This window comes from Salmo salar, chromosome ssa28 (genome assembly GCF_905237065.1).
Source record: "Salmo salar chromosome ssa28, Ssal_v3.1, whole genome shotgun sequence".
NCBI classification, from domain to species: Eukaryota; Metazoa; Chordata; class Actinopteri; order Salmoniformes; family Salmonidae; genus Salmo; species Salmo salar.
Genome location: NC_059469.1, coordinates 16,817,825 through 16,842,468, shown reverse-complemented (window position 1 = coordinate 16,842,468; position 24,644 = coordinate 16,817,825). Strand labels below are relative to the sequence as shown.

Below are 24,644 nucleotides of genomic sequence, written 5' to 3'. Positions count from 1 at the left end.
AAAACCTAAAGATGTTTGTGATGTGATTAATGTCACTGTAAGCGTTCTGTACAGATCTAGGATCAGCTTCCCTTTCCCCAATCACAACCTTAATCATTAGTAGGGAACACTGATCCAATATCAGTGTCTAAGGCAACTTCACCCTACACTGTATGTAAGCGCTGCAGTTCACTTCCTCAACAGTAAATAGAGTGACGGAATGAAACAGGGTAATCAAAAACATCTGCAGTACTACCAAACGACCACTATATGCTCCTCTTGTCCTTTCATGTCCTATGACAACTTCAGTACACAATGTCCCAACAAAGGTCTTTGTGCTGATGTGTGATCAAAACAACTCTCCCCAATTTTATACTGAACAAAAATATAAACGCAACGTGCAGTAATTTTATGATTATACTGAGTTACAGTTCATATGGAAATCAGTCAATTGAAATAAATTCTTTAGGCCATAATCTATGGATTTCACATGACTGGGCATGGGCTCAGCCACAGGAGAGCCAGGCACAGCCAATCGGAATGAGTTTTTCCCCACATAAGGGCTTTATTACTGACAGAAATTCATCAGCTGTCCGAGTGGATGGTCTCAGACGGTCCCGCAGGTGAAGAAGCTGAATGTGGAGGTCCTGGGCTGGCGTGGTTACACTTCATCTGCGGTTGTGAGGCCAGTAAGACGAACTGACAAATTCTCTAAAACGACGGAGGCGGCTTATGGTAGAGAAATTAACATTCAATTCTCTGGCAATAGCTCTGGTGGGCGTTCCTGCGGTCAGCATGCCAATTACACGCTCCCGCAAAACTTGAGACATCTGTGGCATTGTGTTGTGTGACAAAACTGCACATTGTAGAGTGGCCTTTTATTGTACCTAGCACAGCTTCTTGATATACCACGCTTGACAGGTGGATGGATTATCTTGGCCAAGAAGAAATGTGCACTAAAAGGGATGTAAACAAATTTGTGCACAGAATTTGAGAGAAATACGTTTTTTGTGCCTATGGAACATTTCGGGATCATTTACTTCAGCTCATAAAACATGGGACCAACACTTTACATGTTGTGTTTATATTTTTGTTCGGTATAAGTGATACCAACTTCAGTAATTACAGTGTCTTCGGAAAGTATTCAGACCCCTTGACTTTTTCCATGTTTTGTTAGGTTACCCTCGGGTTCTTGTTCACCTCCCTGTCCAAGGTCCTTCTCCCCCGATTTCTCCGTTTGGCTGAGCAGCCAGCTCCAGGAAGAGTCTTGGTGTTTCCAAACTTCTTCCATTTAAGAATGAGCTAATACTCTATAAGAGGAACAGGATCTCAAGCAGTAGAAAACAAGAGGTGCTGGAACTCATCTCCGGTGAGCTCCTGACCAATTCAAGCACTGGTAGACAGATAACACTCCACAAAGTGTTTTTCTGAAGTTGTATTTTGAAAGGTTAACAAGTTATTCAACAGTACTGGTGTGATCCACAACAGGTGTCTAGACATGAGTGTGGGCCTATGTCCCAGAATCATTCAGTTGTCATAAATATAGACTACATGGCAGCCTATTGTTTTCATGAGGGGGAGTGCTCAAAGTACGTGCTATGATTGGATTAGTTTACCTCACATTGTCAGGCAAGCAGCAGGCTAAGCATTCCAACACGTGCAGCAGTGGTGTGTTTATTTGTGCATACACTAGCTAATTGTAAGTGGCTTATAGTATAGTTGTCCTGAGTCTTGGGTCAATGAGAAAACCTTTCCACATAAGACCACATCACAAACATGCATTACTTTGTAGGCTATTAGCTGTTTGTTTGATGAGGTTAATCAAAGAAAGAATGAAAAACAATTGGTTTGGCTGTATATGCAATGAAACTATTTAGGCTACAGAAAGAAATCATTTTATTAAACCTTACATCAGATTTAGCTAAATACCTAGAAACATCTTAATAATGATCAAATCTATCATGCAAGTTTCGGTTACGAAATTCTTTCTACAGCTACAGACTGCCTTTTTTTGTCTCTGTTCTTTCTCTTTCCCTCCTTCTGCTCTGCGCATTGTCAAACACGTGCAGCGCACGTTACACAATCCAAACAACAACAGTGCTGCCATGTGAGTGGCCCAAACTATAGAAATTGTGCCTGAACAGCTTCAGGGATTGGTCCATATATGACCAATCACAAAAATCACAAGCGCTCTTCAGATTAGTGGGCGTTGTCTCCAGGACTTTGACAGCTGTCATGAGTGAGATCTTGTTTGTCTGTTTCTGAGCAATACAAACATCATATTGACAATGAATCTTATTTCCATAATTTGCAATGTATGTTTTTGATATTCTTAGAAAGTTTTGAAATAGAATTGACATTTACATTGTGAGAATTATATTTTTGCTCAGTTGTTGTTCAGTATGCAATATGCAGTTCCTTTGGAAAGTATTCAAACCCCATGACTTTTCCCACATTTTTTTACATTACAGCCTTATTCTAAAATTAATTAAATCGTTTTTTTCCCTCATCAATCTACACACAATACCTCATAATGACAAAGGAAAAACAGTTTTTTAGAAATGTTTGCAAATTTGTATAAAAAAACCCTGAAATAACACATTTACGTAAGTATTCAGACCCTTTGCTCAGTACTTTGTGGAAACACCTTTGGCAGCGATTTCAGCATCGAGTATTCTTGGGTATGACGCTACAAGCTTGGCACACCTGTATTTGGGGAGTTTCTCCCATTCTTCTTTGCAGATCCTCTCAAGCTCTGTCAGGTTGGATGGGGGAGTATTGATGCACCACTATTTTCAGGTCTCTCCAGAGATCTTCGATCGGGCTTTGGCTGGGCCACTCAAGGACATTCAGAGACTTGTACCGATGCCACTCCTGAGCTGTCTTGGAACCTCAAATCAAATACACATGGTTAGCAGATGTTATTGCGAGTGTAGCGAAATTCTTGTGCTTCTAGTTGTGCAGCAATATCTAACAAGTAATCTAACAATTCTACAACACCTACCTAATACACACAAATCTAAGTAAAGGAATGGGATAATAATATATACATATAAATATATTGATGAGCAATGACTGAGCGGCATAGGCAAGATGCAATAGATGGTATAAAATACAGTATATATATGTGAGATGAGTAATGAAAGATATGTAAACACTATTAAAGTGACTAGTGATCCATTTATAAAAGTGGCCAATGATTTCAAGTCTGTATGTACGCAGCAGCCTCTCTGTTAGTGATGGCTGTTCAACAGTCTGATGGCCTTGAGATGGGAGCTATTTTTCAGTCTCTCGGTCCCAGCTTTGATGCACCTGTACTGATGCTTTGCCCCAGTCTGAGGTCCTGAGTGCTCTGGAGCAGGTTTTCATCAAGGATCTCTCTATACTTTGCTCCGTTCATCTTTCCCTCAATCCTGACTACTCTCCCAGACATTTTTTGGTACCCTTTCCCAGATCTGTGCTTTGACACATTCTCTCAGACTTCTACGGACAATTCATTCGACCTCGTGGCTTGGTTTTTGCTCTGACATGCGCTGTCAACTGTGGGATCTTATATAGACCAGTGTGTGCCTTTCCAAATCACGTCTAACCAATTTCATTTACCACAGATGGACTCCAATCAAGTTGTAGAAATATCTCAAGGATGATCAGTGGAAACAGGATGCACCTGAGCTCAATTTCGAGTCTCATAGCGAAGGGTCTGAATACTTACGTAAATAAGGTATTTCTCTTTTCGCTTTGTCGTTTTGGGGCTATTGTGTGTAGATTGCTGAGGATTTCTGTTTTCGCTTTGTCGTTATGGGGTATTGTGTGTAGATTGCTGAGGAGTTATTTTTATTTCATCCATTTTAGAATAAGGCTGTAACGTAACAAAATATGGAAAAAGTCAAGGGGCCTGAATACTTTCCAAAGTCAAAGGCTCTGAATACTTTCCGAAGGCACTGTGTGTACTGTACAATGAGGCCTATTGAAGTTTTTAGGATGGTTTTCCTGTGCCTGAGACACAGGCAAATGCATACACATGCACACACACACACAAATGCATACACACACACAAATGTATTCACATGCACAACACAACCATATCTCAGCATCCCACTAATTTCATTGAAATAACGTGGAAACAACGTTGATTCAACCAGTGTGTGCCCAGTGGGATGTCTTGATCTCAATGGCCTGACTTGCTTAGGCATCTTGAACAAGAGTCCAGAAATCAAAACAAATACTATTGAAGTAGGAAAATGGGAAAACATGACTAATGGCAATATCATGAATAAATGAATAACTAAATGTTTCTATTTGAAACAAAACACCATATATGAGCAGTAGACAAGAGTATGAATAGGAGCCTGTGGTCGTTTGCTTCTCCTGATCCTGCACAGAGCTGTGGGCATGGGCCAGTGATTTGTGTCTATCCTACATGCATCCCTTCAGATAATATGTCCCAAGGAAAAGTTTGACGCTGACCCAGTTCCCTACTTAGCAGAAATAACTGCAGTCGTCAGAGATGTTGCCGCAAGAGAGAGAGTGAGCTTATCAACCTACTTCCACCTCTCTCATGCTCCATCCACGGCAGGAAGGATATGTTTTCTTTTACGCATACAGCCTTCATCATCAGTTTTTTACTGCAGTTTGAATATTTAATTCTGAGTAGAACAAGAACTGATACTGTTCGAATTCTGAATGGCAAAGTAATGGATGTGCCTACCAACTATTACAACCTGCAAGCTCCCCCAGCACAATAGCCAACAAACAACTAGGCCATGCAAGGTTTATGGATTCATTTGGCCTTTTTCCTGCTCCCTTACTAAATAATCCTTTATATTTAGGGTATTTTGGTCTATTCAGCCCCAGACGAGTGGCTGTGTCACAGGATTACTGAGAGAGAGCAGAACAGGACTTATCCCTGATATAACTTGTCTATCTCTAGCTGTTTGTTTAGTGTGTGTGTGTGTGTGTGTGTGTGTGTGTGTGTGTGTGTGTGTGTGTGTGTGTGTGTGTGTGTGTGTGTGTGTGTGTGTGTGTGTGTGTTTTCATGCGTACATACGTTGGTACGCATGTGCTTGCTTGCCTGTGTGTGTGTGTGTGTGTGTGTGTTTTCATGCGTACATACGTTGGTACGCATGTGCCTGCTTGCCTGTGTTTGCTTTCTGTTGTTATCCTCTCTGTTGATTTGGCCTCAAATTCAGGTCACAGTACATCCCTGCCTTAGCCACTGTGACAACATCACGCCAGTGGGACCCAAAAATCCTAACCTAATTAGGAGGAACCACATAACACCTTACATCAGTCTCTACATCCCAAATGGCACCCTATTCCCCAGTTGACTACTTTTGACCATGGCCCATAGGTCTCTGGTCAAGAGTAGTACACAAAATATGGAATATGGTGCCATTTGGGGCGCATAATGGCCTTAGTTGGGGGCAACTTCAACATATTCACTCTCTCACTTTTTTCAGTTTCACCATCATTGCCCATATTTATTTTTATAATGAAAAGACTGTATAAGCCCTGTTTATAAACATGTTGGTATGTCTTTAGTATTGTTGGGTTGATTGTTTTATTCAGTGTATCTTGTCTTTCTTGATACAATGTAGGTCTAAACACTAGAATAATTTATCATTTCCAAAGACCAATGCACCGTCCCTTTTTTATGTGACCTACGCAGGGTTGCTAGGACAAGTGATGTCACAGGCGAGTAACAGCCAGTCCACAACGGAGGACAATCCTACAGTGGGAAAGACGCAATTTTTTGAGGAGGCTTCCATCAAAATCCGTCTCCATCCTGCTTCATTTCGGGAAAGATTATATTTTAAAAAGCATGAACATAGTCTACACGTTCTAAGCTTTCGGCAATACCGATATCGTTGTGTTCTGAAAAAGACATAGTTATAAAAGGGATGGTGAAAGTTGGATTGTTACAGAAGGAATTGAATCATCTTCTATTATTCAGGGGAGGGGGGCGTCTGAATAAAGGAGTTTGTATACCAGCAAAGTAGGGTGATATTTGGGGTGGTTAGGTAACCAACCAAAGAGAGCAGAAACACCAGGGTGGATTTTTCAAAACAACACATTCTGAAGATTGCTTCGTAAGAATAACATTGAACCATGGAATTAAGAGTGGGAAACCGATACAGACTGGGAAGGAAAATTGGAAGTGGATCCTTTGGAGACATCTATTTAGGTGAGTAACGTTAGTTAGCTAAATTCTCAACAATATTAGCTACACAATAACGTTACCGTATGCTTGTTAGTTAGCTAGCTAGGTAATGTCAATTGAACATGTAATCTAGCTAACGTTAGCTACTGTACTAGCTACCAAACACCGTCACTAACCTGATGAACTAGCTTAACTTGCTAACATTACGTTGTACTTTAACCATGTTGCTTGGATTGTGAATAACATAAAACAAGCTGTCAATTCTCAGCACCTCTTGTCCCTTTGGCAAGCCAGTAACGTTAACTAGCTATATTCAGTTACCATGAGGAAATAACGTTAGAATAGCCACTAACCAGCTAACGTTAGCTAGCTAAGTTAGCTTGTCAAATTGAGATGTCTCTATCCAAGCAAAGCCCATGACAGTTTCACAAAACAGCAGGACAGCTAAAGCCAAGCAGGTAACCAGCTAGGCCTAATTGTCATTATTAATTCAGAGATGACTATCTATCTATCTAGTCAATGTAATCTGGAAACTGCTTGATTGTTATTCATGTCTACTAAAGGTTTGGTTTTCAAACATTTTTTAAAGGCAGAGTTCACTTGACAGACATACTGAAGAACAAGTCACCCACCCCAACTGAGTTTGCCAGTATACATCCCATCTGTCAAATTTCAAGGGATGAAGGGCAGTTCGCTAGCTGCAGTAGAGCTAGCCAAATACCCTGTTCTCTGCTCTGCCCTCCAGGCAGTGGCACTTGCCCACATTTTTAAGATGAAGCATAGTGAAGTTCTGAACTAGTTACCCATTTTATAGTCACAGTACAAGTGTACTGTCCTGTAGCTTCCATTTGTTTGCTGCTGTGGCTGTCTTAGAATTTAGGCAAGCTACTATCAATGACAGTATTTCTGTCTAGTTTAAGGTAACATTGCTGTAATGCATTGTTGTGGCTAGTTTCAACTATTTGTCACTCAGTCTTGGCAGGGGTCAACTCCCCTTAGCTGTTGTGTTGACTGTTGCTTGTGTGGTGTGTTTTTAGTGTGTTTAGAGACTGGGTCCTCTGTTTTTTTCCCAGTGGTCCAGAATCATCAGTCAGCAGTCAACTGAAATTACATTCTGATGTTATCATCACCAGGGTTTAGCTTACACATACTTTTGTCATATTTTTATTTTATTTTTACTTTATTTAACCAGGTAGGCAAGTTGAGAGCAAGTTCTCATTTACAATTGCGACCTGGCCAAGATAAAGCAAAGCAGTTCGACATATAGGTCACTGAACACTTCCTGTTTTTGTATGAGTGAGTTTGAATCTTGTCATGCCATAACTGTAACTGTTGTCATAATGCTGGTATGCTTCGTCGAGTCATGTTTTCCTATGCGTAATAGGGAGGAGTATTCCTATGCTAAATGGGCTTTTACAGGGCCTCAGAGTTTTTGAATTTGGTGTATGTCCTATCCTCATTGTATGCGTTTTCAAGTGACTGTAGGAATTCCTCTGGTTGAGGTGAAGCAGGAGCACATCTCGTCCAGCTACAGGGTTCGACGCAATTGTCCAGCTTCTTGGCACTACTGTAGCACATGGCAGTTAGTGTATACAGGCAGAAAGAGCTTATTGTTGATGTGGATGACATCAGCAAAGTTTCTAACAGCCATGTCGTTGTTTCACAAACCGTCTGTGTGTAACATGATATGGGAAAGTCAGATGTTTAACGCCTACTACTGCCCTATCTATGTCCTGTCTGTCTGTACTAGCCTGTCACGAGTCACAGCTCCAAACCCCATCCCGCCACCTCTTCCCCTTTTCTAAACAAATAGTTCTAAACCCCATGTAAGGCCAAAAGGCTGCTTGACTTGCTTCTCAGTTGCTTGTTGGATGTTTTGTTTTGAAAGGATTGGGTCATTTGGATACTGACTGGAAACATTTTGTGGCAAATGTTATTCCCGTCTTTGAGTTGTTAAATGCACTGTTTGTGCATATTCGGGTTCAGAGACACTGACTGGGAAAAGTAGATGATTTCTATGTTCTTTCATGGCTGCAGTTATGGTCGATATATGAATTGTGTTGCACATGTATAAGTCATTCAACTTCTATAGTGCTTTTCATAGAACCTCAAAGCGCTTCAAGAACAACAAACAAGCAACATATGATGACGGGTCAACCAATAGAGGCCAAGTCAAGTATGCAGATGAGAAACCGCATGTCCAACTTCAACGAAGCTCAATGTTCCAACTCAACAGACATGAATCGTGTAGGGCTGAGTAGATGTTTTTAGAGGAGTAAACCTGCAATAAGAGACGTGGTTTTAATAAGGTAATCCAGCCCAGCCCACCCACCACTGCTCTAAACCACTCAGGATATGGCGTGGTTGTTTTCCTTTTGACACCCTAGCTGGATCGTATAACCAGGCCTAGAACATCTTTATCTCTCCTAGGCTGCCTGCCTCTTCATCAAGCCTAGAAAATATTGAAACATTAAAACATTCTGACACCAATAGACCTATGTTGAGTTCATATAGTTTCAAGTACACTTGTGAAGTACAATTTGTTCAAATGTGTTTAATTGCTAGAGCATACAGACTTGACTGCCAATTCAGTAGATTATAAAAAGAAATAAAACACTGCATTTTCTCAATGCACTTGAAGTAATCCATGTTTTGGAAGGCTAAACCGTTATGAATGATGTCAGTCCCAAGTGCCTAGTTCTTATCCATTTTAATAGGCTTTGTAATGGGACAGACAATATAATGTCTGCGAGGGGTGGATTTGCCCCCATCCTAGGTCACCTGTGTGTTCCTGCGGTACTCCTCGGGTGTCAGTTTTGGGGGGGGGCACACACGCAGGTGTGTGGTGACCCGTCCTACACACACAGAGGGGAAGGGAAGCTCCAGTCAGCTGTATTTCCCTCTCTGCTCTGCTCTCCAGTGTGGACTAATGCATTCCCCTTTATGTAACCACATGTATGATTCATTCAACATGTTATTGTGAGTGCGTGCATGGAGGTGTTAAGTAAAGTGCTTTTCAGGAGATGGTCTGAGTCATACATGGACTGTAAGCCTACTTTTGAAATGAAAAGTCAGATATGAAAAGCTCCCCTGTTTCTCACTACTAACATACAGCGCAGCAAATGTGCACATCTTCAATGCATTTAAAAAAAAAAACTCATATTGCCCTTTTTTTCCCACTTTGTATGAAAAGGACCTTTTGCAAAGAGAAGTAGGCCCAGTACTAAAGTAACAGGCTAGGTGTGTTTTACATTGTAGCTCTTCAAGCTGAGTCTTATGTAACACCGTGGACCATTTTTCACATATTAAACATATTGTAATGTTCCTCTATAGTCTCTGCTCTGCTGGCCCTCTATAGCTGCTCGAGTCATAATAATGGCTATTTCTACAATTTATCTTCTTAAAATCTGATTTTAACCTTAAGCACACTGCTAACCTCATGCCTAACTTTAAATTAAGACCAGAAAGCTAATTTCTGTTTATATTAATTTGTACAATATTGCCCATTTTGATTTTTTTGTCTGTGGAAACTAGTGACAACCACTGTGCAGGGAGGGATGGGCCCTGATTCACTCTCTACTCCCCTTCCCTGTTCTGTTCCAGCAGAGTTCCTTCCCCTTTTATAATCGCACTCTGATCAAACATGCTGGCAGTACTCCTCATAAGGAAACATTAAAGTTGGTTTACCTACTTGAGTTGGATTCTTCTTTTGAGGCTGGTATGATATGAATGGGAATTTGTGTATATACAGTGCATTCGGAAAGTATTCAGACTCCTTGAGTTTTTCCACATTTTGCTATGTTACAGCCTTATTCAAAAATTGATTAAATAGTTTTTTCCCCCTCATCAAATTATTATTATTTTTTTACCTTTATTTAACTAGGCAAGTCAATTAAGAACAAATTCTTATTTTTAATGATGGCCTAGGAACAGTGGGTTAACTGCCTTGTTCAGGGGTAGAACGACAGATTTTTACCTTGTCAGCTTGGGGATTTGATCTTGCAACCTTTAGGTTGAGCACTCTGGGGCAGGTTTTCATCAAGGCTCTCTCTGTACTTTGCTCCGTTCATCTTTCCCTCGATCCTGACTAGTCTCCCAGTCCCTGCCGCTGAAAAACATCCCCACAGCATGATGCTGCCACCACCATGCTTCACTGTAGGGATGGAGCCAGATTTCATCCAGACGTGAAGCTTTGCATTCAGGCCATAGAGTTCAATCTTGCTTTCTTCAGACCAGAGAATCTCATGGTCTGAGAGTCCTTTAGGTGCCTTTTGGCAAACTCCAATTGGGCTGTCATGTGCCCTATACTGAGGAGTGGCTTCCGTCTGACCACTCTACCATAAAGGCCTGAATGGTGGAGTGCTGCAGAGATGGAACTCTGGAGCTCTGTCAGTGACCATCGGGTTCTTGGTCACCTCCCTAACTAAGGCCCTTCTCCCCCAATTGCTCAGTTTGGCCGGGCGGCCAGCTCTAGGAAGAGTCTTGGTGGATCCAAACTTCTTCCATTTAAGAATGATGGAGGCCACTGTGTTCTTGGGGACCTTCAATGCTGCAGAAATGTTTTGGTACCCTTCCCCAGATCTGTGCCTGACACCTGTCTCGGAGCTCTACGGACAATTCCTTCAACGTCATGGCTTGGTTTTTGCTCTGACATGCACTTTCAACTGTGGGACCTTATATAGACCAGTGTGTGCCTTTCCAAATCATGTCCAATCAATTGAGTTTACCACAGGTGGGCTCCAATCAAGTTGTAAAAACATCTCAAGGATGATCAATGGAAACAGGATGCACCTGAGCTCAATTTCGGGTCTCATAGCAAAGGGTCTGAATACTTATGTAAATAAGGTACTTCTGTTTTTTATTTTTCATAAATTTGCCAAAATTTCTAAAACCAAGTTTTTGCTTTGTCATTATGGGGTTTGTGTGTAGATTGAGGAGGAAAAATGTTTAGGCTGTAGCGTAACAATGTGGAAAAAGTCAAGGGGTCTGAATTAGGGTTGCACATTTTGGGGAATATTCAGAGGTGGAAACTTTCCATGGGAATATATGGGAATTAACAGGAATATGTGGGAATTAATATGAATTAATATTAATACCATTTTAAATGTAGATGTTTTTTGCATTGGATATATTTCCCATATCACAGAAACATAAACCTTTTACCTTATCATAAGTAGACATAATTGCAAAGGATGAAATCCTTCCAATAGAAATAAAAAAAATGTTACGAATTGAACTTTAATTAAATGAGTTGACTCTTCACATAGGATGATTTCACTGAACAAAAGAAAGGGAATATTGAATGATCTCCAATGATCCATCACATCTCCCAAAAAACGTTTTCAACATACATAAGATGATAGTCTAGAAACTAAAGCTTTGGTTGTCTTCCTCTCAGGCTTCCATGTCTTCCCCCTGGACCTCCTCAATGTCCACCTCTTGAACATTAGACTCTGAGGCCTCATCTTCACTGTCACTTTCCAACCTTGTTGAGGATCGCTCATTGTCAGGCTCAAAAAGCCTCAAATTTGCTTGGATTTCCACCAATTTCTTAACCCTTGCATTGGTCAGCCTGTTGCTTGCTTTGGTGTGTGTGTTCACAAACAAGGACCAGTTGTGCTCTGAGGCGGCTGATGTTGGTGGGATTTGGAGGATGATAGAGGCAAAGGGAAAGAGCCTCAGATCCACAAAGACCCTTCCACCGGGTGGCTGATGAGATATGTTGGCACGAATGCCATATTGCATCTCCATCCCAAAGCCCTTGCTTGGAAGTGTACATCGCCAGACTGGCAATAACCTTGCCCTCATCCAGGCCAAGGTGGCGAGACACGGTAGTGATGACACCATAGGCCTTGTTGATCTCTGCACAAGACAGGATGCTCTTGCCAGCATTCTTGGGGTCCAACATGTACGATGCGGCATGTATGGGCTTCAGGCAGAACTCTTTATGCTTTTTGAAATATTTCAGAACTGCAGTTTCCTCTGCTTGGAGCAACAGTGAAGTGGGCAGGACAGTACGGATTTCTTCTCTTACATCTGCAAGCTGAGTCTGAACATCAGACAGGATGGCATTGTCTCCCTCAATCTGTGCAATGGCTACTTCTATAGGTTTCAGGCTGCTTACCACTCTCTCCCAAAATAGATCATCCAGGAGGATCCTCTTGATGGGGCTGTCCATACCGGCATACTGTGATATGGCCATTTCTTGGAGACTCCTTCCCCTCCAGGAGACTGTCAAATACGATGACAACACTACCCCAATGGGTGTTGCTGGGAAGCTTCAATGTGGTGCTCTTCACTTTGCTTGGTGAGGTAGATTGCTGCTATAACTTGATGACCCTTCACGTACCTAACCATTTCCTTGGCTCTCTTGTAGAGTGTATCCATAGTTTTCAGTGCCATGATGTCCTTGAGGAGCAGATTCAATGCACGAGTAGCACAGCCAATGGGTGTGATGTGAGGGTAGGACTCCTCCACTTTAGACCAAGCAGCCTTCATGTTCGCAGCATTGTCTGTCACCAGTGCAAATACCTTCTGTGGTCCAAGGTCATTGATGACTGCCTTCAGCTCATCTGCAATGTAGAGACTGGTGTGTCTGTTGTCCCTTGTCTGTGCTCTTGTAGAATATTGGTTGAGGGGTGAAGATGATGTTGTTAATTATTCCTTGCCCACGAACATTCGACCACCCACCAGAGATGATGGCAGTACAGTCTGCTTTCTCTATGATTTGCTTGAACTCTGCATCCAGCAAATTAGTAGATTAAGCATGTCTGGTTGGATGGGTGTATGCTGGGCGGAGAATATTCAAAAATCTATTCCAATACACATTGCCTGTGAGCATCAGAGGTGAACCAGTTGCCTACACAGCTCGAGCAAGACATTCATCAGCATTTCTCTGGCTCTGTTCCTCCATTGAGTAAAAAAACTTCTGATTCCAGGAGGACCATGAGCCTCAGAATCACCTCGAATAGAAGTAGAGGGACTTGTCAGAGGTTGTGAGTGCTGAGGGAACTTTATGCACTTGGCCAGATGATTCTGCATCTTTGTTGCATTCTTCACATATGATTTGGCACAGTATTTGCAAATGTACACAGCGTTTCCTTCTACATTAGCTGCAGTGAAATGTCTCCACACATCAGGTGGTGCCCGTGGCATTTTCCTGTAAAGATTGGGAAAAAAGCACACAAAAAAAACACATCCAATTCCATGTACAGATAAATAGTTAAGCAGTTAGATTAAACAACTCCTTTGTAAGATTTTATTTATTTTTAAATGAAATATGTATGGAAACAGGTGAATTAACACTCAGTTAGCAGGCTCAAGCAAGCTAAAACCCACATGGTAGCAAAAACTAACTAGCAGAATTTGTTAACAAGTTAGAAATGATCTAAACACACTTTGCTGTAGGCTATTATTTACTAGTTAACAAAAAATCATGTGTCGTATAAAATATGTTCACCCCACACAGTATTGTAATCAAAACTTACCAGAAAACATGTAGTCCTTGGCTCAGACAGTGTAGTAGTGTGGGCTCAATAGCATCTCATTAGTGTGCAAGATCTTGACAATCTGCTGTACATGTGATGGAAGAATGTACTGTGCATGCAGAGGGTTGCAATTCCATTGAATTGGGGATAGTTTAACCAAAATATGCCACAATAATTGCCTTGTGTGTATCCAACGAAAAGGTTCACTGTTATAAGCTAACTTTTTCAATGAATTTAAGCAAAATTCCCGGGCTTAACTTCCCATGGAAAATGTCTGGGAAAATGTCGGAAATTTACTGGAAAGTTTCCGACCCTTTGCAACCCTAGTCTGAATACTTTCCGAATGCACTGTGTATCCCCCGTCTGTGCTGCAATGCTCAGTCAGCAGGGACATGCACATCACAAAGGCCCAGAGTTTCCCCTCCCTTCGTGGTCAGGAATAAAACATCCTGGCCGTAAACATTTCTAAGCATAAATCATGCTCTGTGAACCAAAATCAGTAATTGACTGCTCTCTATTCATCTCCATACATTTGTATTGATAGTCCTTCTCTTTGTCCCCCAGGCACAGACATCTCAGTGGGAGAGGAGGTGGCCATCAAGCTGGAATGTGTGAAGACCAAGCACCCACAGCTCCACATCGAGAGCAAGATCTACAAGATGATGCAGGGAGGAGGTGAGACCTGGGTCTAAACCATTATACATGGGCCAGGCCTTGCTGTAGGCTATCAGTCCTGGTCTCTCTCTCCCCACTCCTCTCCTCTTTCTCTCCTATCTACCCCCTCCATTGCTCTCGTGCTCCCCCCACCCCACCTTCCCCCATGTTAATGTGGTTTTCACATCGCTGGACAAGCAGGCAGGCAATCATCCACATGAGTCAGTCAGTCCAGTCATGCCAGCCAGCAGCCTGAGAGAGTAGACTCAGTGGAACCTGTCATCCGATCACAGAGCCAGTGAAACACCACACAGGAAATCACATTAAACCCAATAGAGAATGGGATTTAAGTGAACTAGAGATGGGTTTAAAAACAGATTAACTGACCATGATTAAGTTGAAGTCATCAGTTGCTTTCCCACTTCTAACCTCCCATGTGTGTTTCTTCCCTTACAGTGGGCATACCTACAATAAAGTGGTGTGGAGCAGAGGGAGACTACAACGTGATGGTGATGGAGCTGCTAGGCCCCAGTCTGGAGGACCTGTTCAACTTCTGTTCCCGCAAGTTCAGCCTCAAGACTGTCCTGCTGCTGGCTGACCAGATGGTGAGACACAGCTGACGGAGCTGGTGTTCACCAACAGCATTAAATACTCAGCTCCACTTGTATCTTCTGAAGTTATGACCACTATATGCTATGAAATTTGCTTGCATGTTCGCTAGCTATTATTTGTTAGCAAATTAGAAGCGCAAAGTAAAGCTCTCCAGGAGGAGTAGTGTCCACTCCTGCTCTTATGTATGTGGAAAAAAAACTCTTTTTTTTCCCAGATCAGCCGTATTGAGTACATCCACTCTAAGAACTTCATCCACAGAGATGTGAAGCCTGACAACTTCCTGATGGGCCTGGGCAAGAAGGGCAACCTGGTGTACATCATTGACTTTGGCCTGGCCAAGAAGTACCGCGACGCCCGCACACACCAGCACATCCCCTACCGCGAGAACAAGAACCTGACCGGCACGGCACGCTATGCATCTATCAACACACACCTGGGGATAGGTAGGTCACACACACACACCTGGACATTGATCTCACACACACACACTATTCAAACAGGGCCAGTGTGTGATTTTCTCCTTCCCTCCCTCTCTCTACAGAGCAGTCTCGTCGTGATGACCTGGAGTCTCTTGGTTACGTCCTGATGTACTTCAACCTGGGCTCTCTGCCCTGGCAGGGCCTCAAGGCCGCCACCAAGAGGCAGAAGTACGAACGCATCAGCGAGAAGAAGATGTCCACCCCTATCGAGGTGCTCTGCAAGGGATACCCCTGTAAGTAGTCTGATTTGTCATTCCTGGTTTTAGCATAGTTGATTTGGACAAACACACTCCTACTCTGTGCTTAGGTATGGATATCTATGACAGTGTAGGATTGTCTTTGTCCATTTGATTGTCTGTAATGTTCCTGCACCTCTTCAGAGGCCATGCTGTGACCCTGTAAAATAAAATGTCAAAGAGTTTCCCTACAGTATGATGATAAAGGATTCTAACACTTTTCTCCCTCCTCGCAGCGGAGTTCTCCACCTACCTGAACTTCTGTCGCTCTCTGCGGTTCGATGACAAGCCGGACTACTCGTACCTGAGACAGCTGTTCAGAAACCTGTTCCACAGACAGGGCTTCTCCTACGACTATGTCTTTGACTGGAACATGCTCAAGTTTGTGAGTACTGCCTCTATTCATTGTTAATTAACAATCTATTAAACATATACTGTTTTTATTGCACATCTTAATAATCCTCTTAACCATTAGCCAATGGTACCTCAGTGGCATTTTCTGATCTAGTCTCCATTTCTACCCCTCTGACTGCCCCTAATTCCAAGGGGGCCAACCGTGCAGCGGAGGAGGCGGAGCGGGAGCGGAGGGACAGAGAGGATAGGCTGAGACACGGCAGGAACCCTGGGACCAGGGGACTCCCGGCCGCCTCAGGACGACCCCGAGGAACACAGGATCCGGCGCCGCCTACACCCCTCACACCCACCTCACACACAGGTTAGTGTCTCTCTCTCACACACACACACCTAGATGACTTTGATGTATGGTTTACATAATAATGTGATTGTCTCTTGTCATGGTCAGGAAGTATTTGTTTCTCCTGTCTCTTTCTCTCTCCTCTAGCCAACATGTCTCCACGACCGGCGTCTGGTATGGAACGGGAGAGAAAAGTGAGCATGCGGCTTCACCGCGGAGCTCCCGTTAACGTCTCCTCGTCCGACCTGACGGGACACCAGGACACCTCTCGCATGTCCACCTCACAGGTATAAGCTCGTCCCATCCCCAGACGCACCCCTCGGCCCTCACCAGAACACCCCTGACCTCATACGACCACCGCCCATCATGACGCACCCCTCTAGAGGAATATGCAGAACAGAACCAATAAAGTTGTCTACAGTCAAAACCTAAACAGGAATGTCTCTTGACTTTGGATCTCAATAAGGAGTAGCTGTAAGTCTAGGAGTGCATCAATAAGGCCTGGCTTGCATCAACATGATTCAAGACATGAATAAACATGAAGAGGTTTATTGGAGGGAGGCACTTCAACTAGCTAAGTAAAGGGCCCTGGCTTTAGTCTGCCAAACAAGACTAAAGGAAAAGATGCCGGGAAGGAAATTCACCCCAGGATTGAGGGTACTGAAGAGAACCCTATAACGAAATATCCCCACTCTCCTTAGGCAACATCACCCTATTCTCCTTGGCGATCTCTTTACGTTTCCACCAGGTGATCATGGGAGTTGTAGTTTTTATCTCCCACACATTGGTGTCTGATAGTAAGCATGCCATACTACAGACCCAGATCCAGTTGTCTGACTTGACCTATGGCCTTCTCTCTCCCTCCCCTAACCTCAGAATAGCATTCCCTTCGACAATCACGCCAACTAGATGCTCGCCATATCCTTGTGTGATGGCCCGATGGCCACACTGGGTGAGTCCCGCTGAGGCTGGCGCTGGGTCCTAAAGCACCAGGGATGCACGCCTCCAGTCCTAATGGGAAGTACTGTCTGTCTGCAGGCTCTCGTTCCTCTCTGATATACGCTATGAAAGGGAGTTGAGACAAGTAGCTTCAATGTTAGCAGATAATGACAAAAGGAACTACTTTCTGTTAGTTAGCCGGCCAGCCTACTCCCTTTCATTGCGTATTGATCATTCAATGAGCCTGACTTGCCAGGTCCTATTGGACCAGACGCCTCAGTTATTCTGATGCATCTGACACGGTCTCCCTTGAGAACTGGAGCGGTGCATTCCAACCTTGTGATAACAAACCCACCTGTGGAACCAGTGTTTCCACCATTTCTGGCTGTTACCCTACCTAGCTCTGTGACCTATCCTCAGCACAGTGCTTGTGACTTGTTGCAGTGGTTGGACTGTGGTGATGCCTGTCTGACATTCTCCAGCATGTGACTGCATTGGTTCCTATCCTGCTCCTAACTCCCCAGTCTTACCTATAGAGGGGTGGGTGTGTGTGTGTCCTTCAAACCCTTGTCTCCCTTGACTTTTACCACTGCTCAATGCTGCATGGTTTTTCATAGGTCTCTGGAAATTATCACCAGGCTAAAGTTGAGATTTGCTATGTCTGAAAGAATATACTGCATTTTGTTTTCTTGTTCTGATGAGTGAATGACACACCAGACTGAGGCCATGTGGCCCATCGCTGCTTGCCTTCATCTCTCACATTATATCACCCTCAGCATATCTTCTGCACTACATGGAAATACTGCTGTTTCTGCTGAGCAATGTGACAATATTAATCTATTGTCATGGCTTCATGCATGATATGGTTTTGAAACTTCTGATGTTTCACATCTGGTATTTTTATTTAAATTTAGGTGCGGTGATGTGTAGATGAAATTGAGTAATAATTTTAAGTATAGTTCAGTATGTTTAATAAGATGGAGATTGCATGCAGAGAAGCGAGAGTAGAGATCCCTGCCTGCTGTAAATGTATGTGAGTATAAAAGTTGACCTCTCTCTTCTCCCCTCAGTTGGTGTCTGGCATGATTCCTGGTGGCCTCCACTCTGCAGCGCCTCGATGAGACAAGACCCACAATGCCACTGGCACAGCAGAGGACTGCGCCAAGCCTGGCTCAACCAATCGGCAGCCAGCTCGCTAACTACTACAGAAACCATCGGAAGACCACCTCTCTCCTGACCTGGCAGTGTCTGGTTGTTCCTCTCTTTCACACTAGTTCTTGTTCCTTGCACACTCGGTCTCTCTCTCCCTCTATGCTCTCTTTCTAGCTTTCTCTGTACTCTCTCCTGAACACTTACAATTGTTTCGATGAAGAAACTTAGAAATAAGTACCAGATCTGCGACCTTTTTTCCCAGAGACATTTTCCATGCCTGTGCAGAGACTGTGGTCTTCGCTGTGATGGCGATCTAACAGAGTTCTTTAAGACTGAAACGACAAACGGAACGACAACAACTGCCACTGTTATTTCCGTGGTTACTACTCCTCATCCATGGCACTTTGTCAATAAAGACACTCATTTCTACTCCCACTGTACATTACTACATAATAAATCTGATATGAAAAGAGCTGATCCAAGATTGCGGCTCTGTTTTAAATGGGTCATTTTGGGTGTACTGCTTTTCATTTGTACTTATTTACAGATCTTTTTTCTCTGACCACCAGCTGGTTTCTATTGTTTTTCACAGCTCTGGTCTGTAACTCTAAAGACATTTGTAATACATACTATTTGCATGTTTTAACACTCGGCTTCCCTTTGACCTGCTGATGTGTAGGGTTTCAACTCTAAATCACATCTGAAATTGTCATCTGTATTTCTAGATGGGGTTTTATGGTCAAAGTTGCTCAAGTTGTATATCTAGGGGCCCTCTTCTCCCCAACCAAGACAGTCGCTCATGGACTACTGTACAGATCTACATGCTCATTTCCTGTTATTTGTAATATTTCTAAGCTGTGAAATACATGTAATATAGATGTTTACTTTTTGAGGTGAATTTGGGTTGGGTTTCTTACATTGGGTCTGCTCAAAAGTGTGACATCACTGTCCTATATTCGGTCTGGTTCGGTCCAGTTTTGGGCTGTCATAATCATTGTCCGTGCCCAGGCTTTTGCTGTGTCTGTCCAAAAGGATGAAAGAAGTGCAGGATCGTTTTAGTTGGAGTGCCTCAAATTCACAAAAATTGAGAGCACTCGCACAGAGAGACTTAACAGTGTCAATTTAAAATGGCAGCCATTTAACAATGATTTTGTTTTATTGATTGTGAACTTACATTTTTATATTTTCTTACTGGCTCCATGATGTGAACACTGGTGTTATTTGTACATGTTTTGAGAAATAAAATGTTTCTGCACTGATGTGGCTACAAGCAGAGGCACGTGCACTTAACTAAACATCTGTGTTTACTTTGTCTATCCCCTGATAAATGAACCGATTGACACTTCTCTTGGGTGGGCTATGGTCTTTGACGTTCAACTCAATGGTCACGTTACCCTGTTCAGACGTTGCATGCATCAACCAATGATTGCGTGCCACATCGACTGCTGTCAGGCACGAGATCGCTATAACATGTGGTTAGCTGATACGTTAAATACCTATCCATGCTTTGTAAGATCTGACATGCGTCAGCAACACCTGGGCAGAGTAACGCGCCAAATCTCTTTACTGGTCTTCAGCAAAGAGTGTGGAACAAGAGTTTGGGATATTCAACTCAACCTCAGTTAGCAAAATTTGTATTTTTAGGGGCTGCACAGCTGAATCGTTACCATGGTTCACCCCATAGAACCATTTTAATGCAGGCCTGATTCCTGACTAGTCATTTTATCCTATGGTTTGACCCATGGGCAGTTTGGTCAATCACTGACTCACCCTTCTATGTGTAATTAACTAAGCTACCAGATCTGAAAGAATATTACTTTATCTCTCATTTGTATTTGCCACTGTATTTGTGTACTTTAAAAACTGTAAATAAATGAAGTACTTGTACTCTGTGTGCTTTCATTTTCAAGCGTGGAAAGAAAAGGTGTATATATAGTTTATATATTTCATGTCTTAACCTGTGTGTAGACTACCACTAGATGCGCACACTGCAATTGCCCAACGCTGGACACCTGAGGGGAAGAGACCTAACCTGGGGAACCCTAACCAAGAAGGCTGCAGACCGGAAGCAGTGGGGCTCTCTTGTGGATGCCTCAAGACACAAAGAGGATTTAATAATTTAGTAAATGTCTATCACCCTATATTTGAGATTATCTCCTGGATCAGGGGTACTGCTCTGTTTTACCTTACACCTTTTGTCTTAGGTCTAAATGAGTCCTTGATTAGAGGGGAAGAATGAGAAAAAAAGATTTTCATTATCATACTAAAATACAAACCATCCCTGTGTTGGCCAAATGAGTGACAAAGGGTTGTGTTACGCCCAAAGACCCATAGAGGGCGTTATTAGACAGCCTTGAACGCTCTCGAGGGGTATACTACCATGCAGAATCAATGACTTAGCCAGCTAACTTTGATAAACAACCAGAAATAAACACTTGATTTTCCTGCTTCGTTAAGAAAGCTAAACACGTGTTTGGTTGTTGAGCCAATTAGACCAAGTTTATCTTTCAAAAAATGTAATTCAAAAGTTATTTCAGAATATTCAGGCTAACTCCTTGGTCTTGCTTTGTAGTACACCCCTCAGATGCTGTACCTCAGCAAAAACATGATACACTACCAATTGTGTTGTTTATTTGGCACAGCGCTACCACCAATACACTACCCCCAGCTAGGGTTCTGTAAACACAAATCTTGCCTAAGATAATTGGAGAGTAGGCCTAACTAACATGTGTTTTATTACATTGCCAATAGAGCATTTGAAGAGTCAACCACCATTCAAGCACTTTCTCCAAATAATATATTTATTAGGTTGGTATAGCAACACGTCAGGAAGCTAACTATACAGTATCTCAGAAAAATAGGTATTGAATAAATCCGTAAGTTTTACATTCAACAAATACCCAGCAGAGGGTGCTCATGGACATGATTGTGTATTTGAGGTTGTGTGTCTATCTCTAGAATTCATAAATACAAAGATCTCACACAGACAGGCAGAACAAGATACAAACAGAGGATAGGATAATACTGACTACACACAGTTTAACAAGTGCAACCTTTGTAGAGCAGAGCAATGTGTGTTTGGCTGGGATAAGTGGTAAACTTGTCATCAAGTGACTTCATTGTAATAGAGAATTCAACAGTGGACAAAAATATCAAAATACTAAACTCAGCAACAACAAAAAAAGAAACGTCCCCTTTTAAAGACAGGGTGCTGAAAAGATAATTCATAAAAATCCAAATAACTTTAAACCCTTTACAATGAAGATCTGTAAACACTGTTTCCCATGCTTGTTCAATGAACCAGAAACAATTAATGAACATGCACCTGTGGAAAGGTTGTTAAGACACTAACAGCTTACAGACGGTAGGCAATTAAGGTCACAGTTATGAAAACTTGGGACACTAAAGAGGCCTTTCTACTGACTCTGAAAAACACCAAAAGAAAGATGCCCAGGGTCCCTGCTCATGTGCGTGAACATGCCTTAGGCATGCTGCAAGGAGGCATGAGCACTGCAGTTGTGGCCAGGGCAATAAATTGCAATGTCCGTACTGTGAGACGCCTAAGACAGCGCTACAGGGAGACAGGACAGACAGCTGATCGTCCTCGCAGTGGCAGAACACGTGTAACAAAACCTGCACAGGATCGGTACATCCGAACATCACACCTGCAGGACAGGTACAGGATGGCAACAACAACTGCCCGAGTTACACCAGGAACGCACAATCCCTCCATCAGTGCTCAGACTGTCCGAAATAGGCTGAGAGAGGCTGGACTGAGGGCTTGTAGGCCTGTTGTAAGGCAGGTCCTCACCAGACATCACCGGCAACGTCGCCTATGGGCACAAACCCACCGTCGCTGGACCAGACAGGACTGGCAAAAAGTGCTCTTCTCTGACGAGTCACGGTTTTGTCTTACCAGGGGTGATAGTCGGATTTGCGTTTATCGTCGAAGGAATGAGCGTTACACCGAGGCCTGTACTCTGGAGCAGGATCGATTTGGAGGTGGAGGGTCCGTCATGGTCTGGGGCGGTGTGTCACAGCATCATCGGACTGAGCTTGTTGTTATTGCAGGCAATCTCAACGCTGTGCGTTACAGGGAAGACATCCTCCTCCCTCATGTGGTACCCTTCCAGCAGGCTCATCCTGACATGACCCTCCAGCATGACAATACCACCAGCCATACTGCTCGTTCTGTGCATGATTTCCTGCAAGACAGGAATGTCAGTGTTCTGCCATGGAAAGCGAAGAGCCCGGATCTCAATCCCATTGAGCACGTCTGGGACATGTTAGGTCGGAGGGTGAGGGCTAGGAGCAATCCCCCCAGAAATGTCTGGGAACTTGCCGGTGCCTTGGTGGAAGAGTGGGGTAACATTTCACAGCAAGAACTGGCAAATCTGGTGCAGTCCATGAGGAGATGCACTGCAGTACTTAATGCAGCTGGTGGCCACACCAGATACTGACTCTTACTTTTGATTTTGACCCCCCCCCTTTATTCAGGGACACATTATTCAATTTCTAATAGTCACATGTCTGTAGAACTTGTTCATTTTACGTCTCAGTTGTTGAATCTTATGTTCATACAAATATTTACACGTTAAGTTTGCTGAAAATAAAACACAGTTGACAGTGAGAGGACGTCTCTTTTTTTGCTGAGTTTATCTATTCTATTATTGGGTAATCAGCTTTTTATATGGCCATTTTCAATTTCACAGCATCTTCAGATGCCAATGTGTCAAGTGTAATAAAAAACTACTATACACTGAGTATACCAAACAAAGAACCTAAATATTGAGTTGCACCCCCCCCCCATGTCATGGAAAGAGCAGGTGTTCTTAATGTTCTGTATACTCCGAGTATAAATAGGTTGTCCTCCATATTACAAATCAGTAGGTTGGACTGGGCTGGGGTTTTGCTATAATGTCACATGTTAAGGGATCCCCTTTTCAGATTTAAAAAGATCCTGACAGTTGTGCAGGGTTTTGTATTGTTGGTGTATCTTTGTAGACTCCCATCTGTAGAATGCAATATTATCACTCCACTTCTCAGCATAAACAGACAGATGCTTCCATTATTTTTTTATACATAAACACTTGGTATTTGAAACAAACAGCATTCTAGCAGCCACGTGACACGTTAATATCCTCACTGTTACAACTGTCCATTTCAACGTGGTTTACCCGACAAACACCTCAGCTGTAACAAAGTCCTTACAGTGGAAGACAGACAAATATATGTAAAATGAGGCTTAAGAAACTTGTATAGATATGTTTAACACAGCAGTTCATGGAGTAAAATATATTCGTATTAGAAACTAAGATGCATGTTAGGTTACTGGCTGAAGATGTGTTGTTCATTGAAAGAAACAAGTGATAAATATCTCAACACCGAGAGATGCTCTCATAACATGCCACTAAGCACTTAGACCTTACTGTAACAAGTAAAATGTACTCGGTAATATTATACCCATACAAGTTAAAGGCCCAGTGCAGTTAAAAAGGTGATACCTGTGTTTTTATATATCGATCTCTGCATTAAGAGGTTGGAGTAATACTGTGAAAATGATGATAATGCCCTTTTTAATGTAAGAGTGATTTGAAAAGACCGGCTGAAATTACAGCCTGTTTTGGTGGGATGGAGTTTGGGTCTGCGTTGGTGACATCACTATGCAGTAAATTAGTTAATAGACCAATAAGAGTTCCAATTGTGCGCCGCCCTATGGGACTCCCAATCACGTCCGGTTGTGATAAAGCCTGGAATCGAACCAGGCTCTGTAGTGACGCCTCTTGCACTGAGATGCAGTGCCTTAAACTGCTGCGCCATCTCTGACCCCTGCGCCTACAGAGATGTTTCTTGTCTTTGAAGAGAAGTCACTTAAAGATTAGGCAGTATTGGTTAGTTCAAGGTTTCGTGTGTACGCCATTGGGTGCCTGGGCATGTGTGTGTACTGTGGGCACAGCAATGTGTTTGCGGCAGTGCGATTCTAGATAACATTTAATAGTGTTCCTCCTGGTGTGCCTGCTGGTCTGAACAAAGCAAATTCTCCAGTGTTAAATTTAACACTGTTCCAGTGTCTATACGGGTCCACACTTTCACTGGTAAATTAACACAGTATAAAGCCTTATTTGCATACTTCACAGGATGCCTTGCCTTTCGAGTGAATTGTATCACCACCCTGTATTTGTTAGTGACAGACATGATTGTTGCATTCATTCATTTTCAGTCCTGTGGCCTTCAAATAATCCCAAGTGAATA

General features: G+C 42.9%; 1 protein-coding gene across 5 annotated transcripts; it reads left to right on the top strand.

Moving 5' to 3' along the window:
- Positions 1–5,670: 5,670 nt before the first annotated feature.
- Positions 5,671–20,279, top strand: LOC106589616 (casein kinase I). 5 transcript variants are annotated; one of them, XM_014179815.2, is made up of 10 exons: positions 5,671–6,163; positions 14,191–14,301; positions 14,737–14,885; positions 15,107–15,335; positions 15,434–15,604; positions 15,844–15,992; positions 16,154–16,322; positions 16,449–16,588; positions 17,178–17,253; positions 18,311–20,279. In XM_014179815.2, the coding sequence occupies exons 1-9, from the start codon at positions 6,088–6,090 to the stop codon at positions 17,208–17,210; spliced, it is 1,227 nt and encodes a 408-aa protein (XP_014035290.1). In that variant the 5' UTR covers positions 5,671–6,087; the 3' UTR covers positions 17,211–17,253; positions 18,311–20,279. The 5 variants fall into 5 exon arrangements, with proteins under 5 accessions (XP_014035290.1, XP_014035285.1, XP_014035287.1 ...); XM_014179810.2 differs by having other exon boundaries at positions 16,136–16,322; positions 17,183–17,253; XM_014179812.2 differs by having other exon boundaries at positions 16,136–16,322.
- The last annotated feature ends 4,365 nt before the right edge of the window (positions 20,280–24,644 follow it).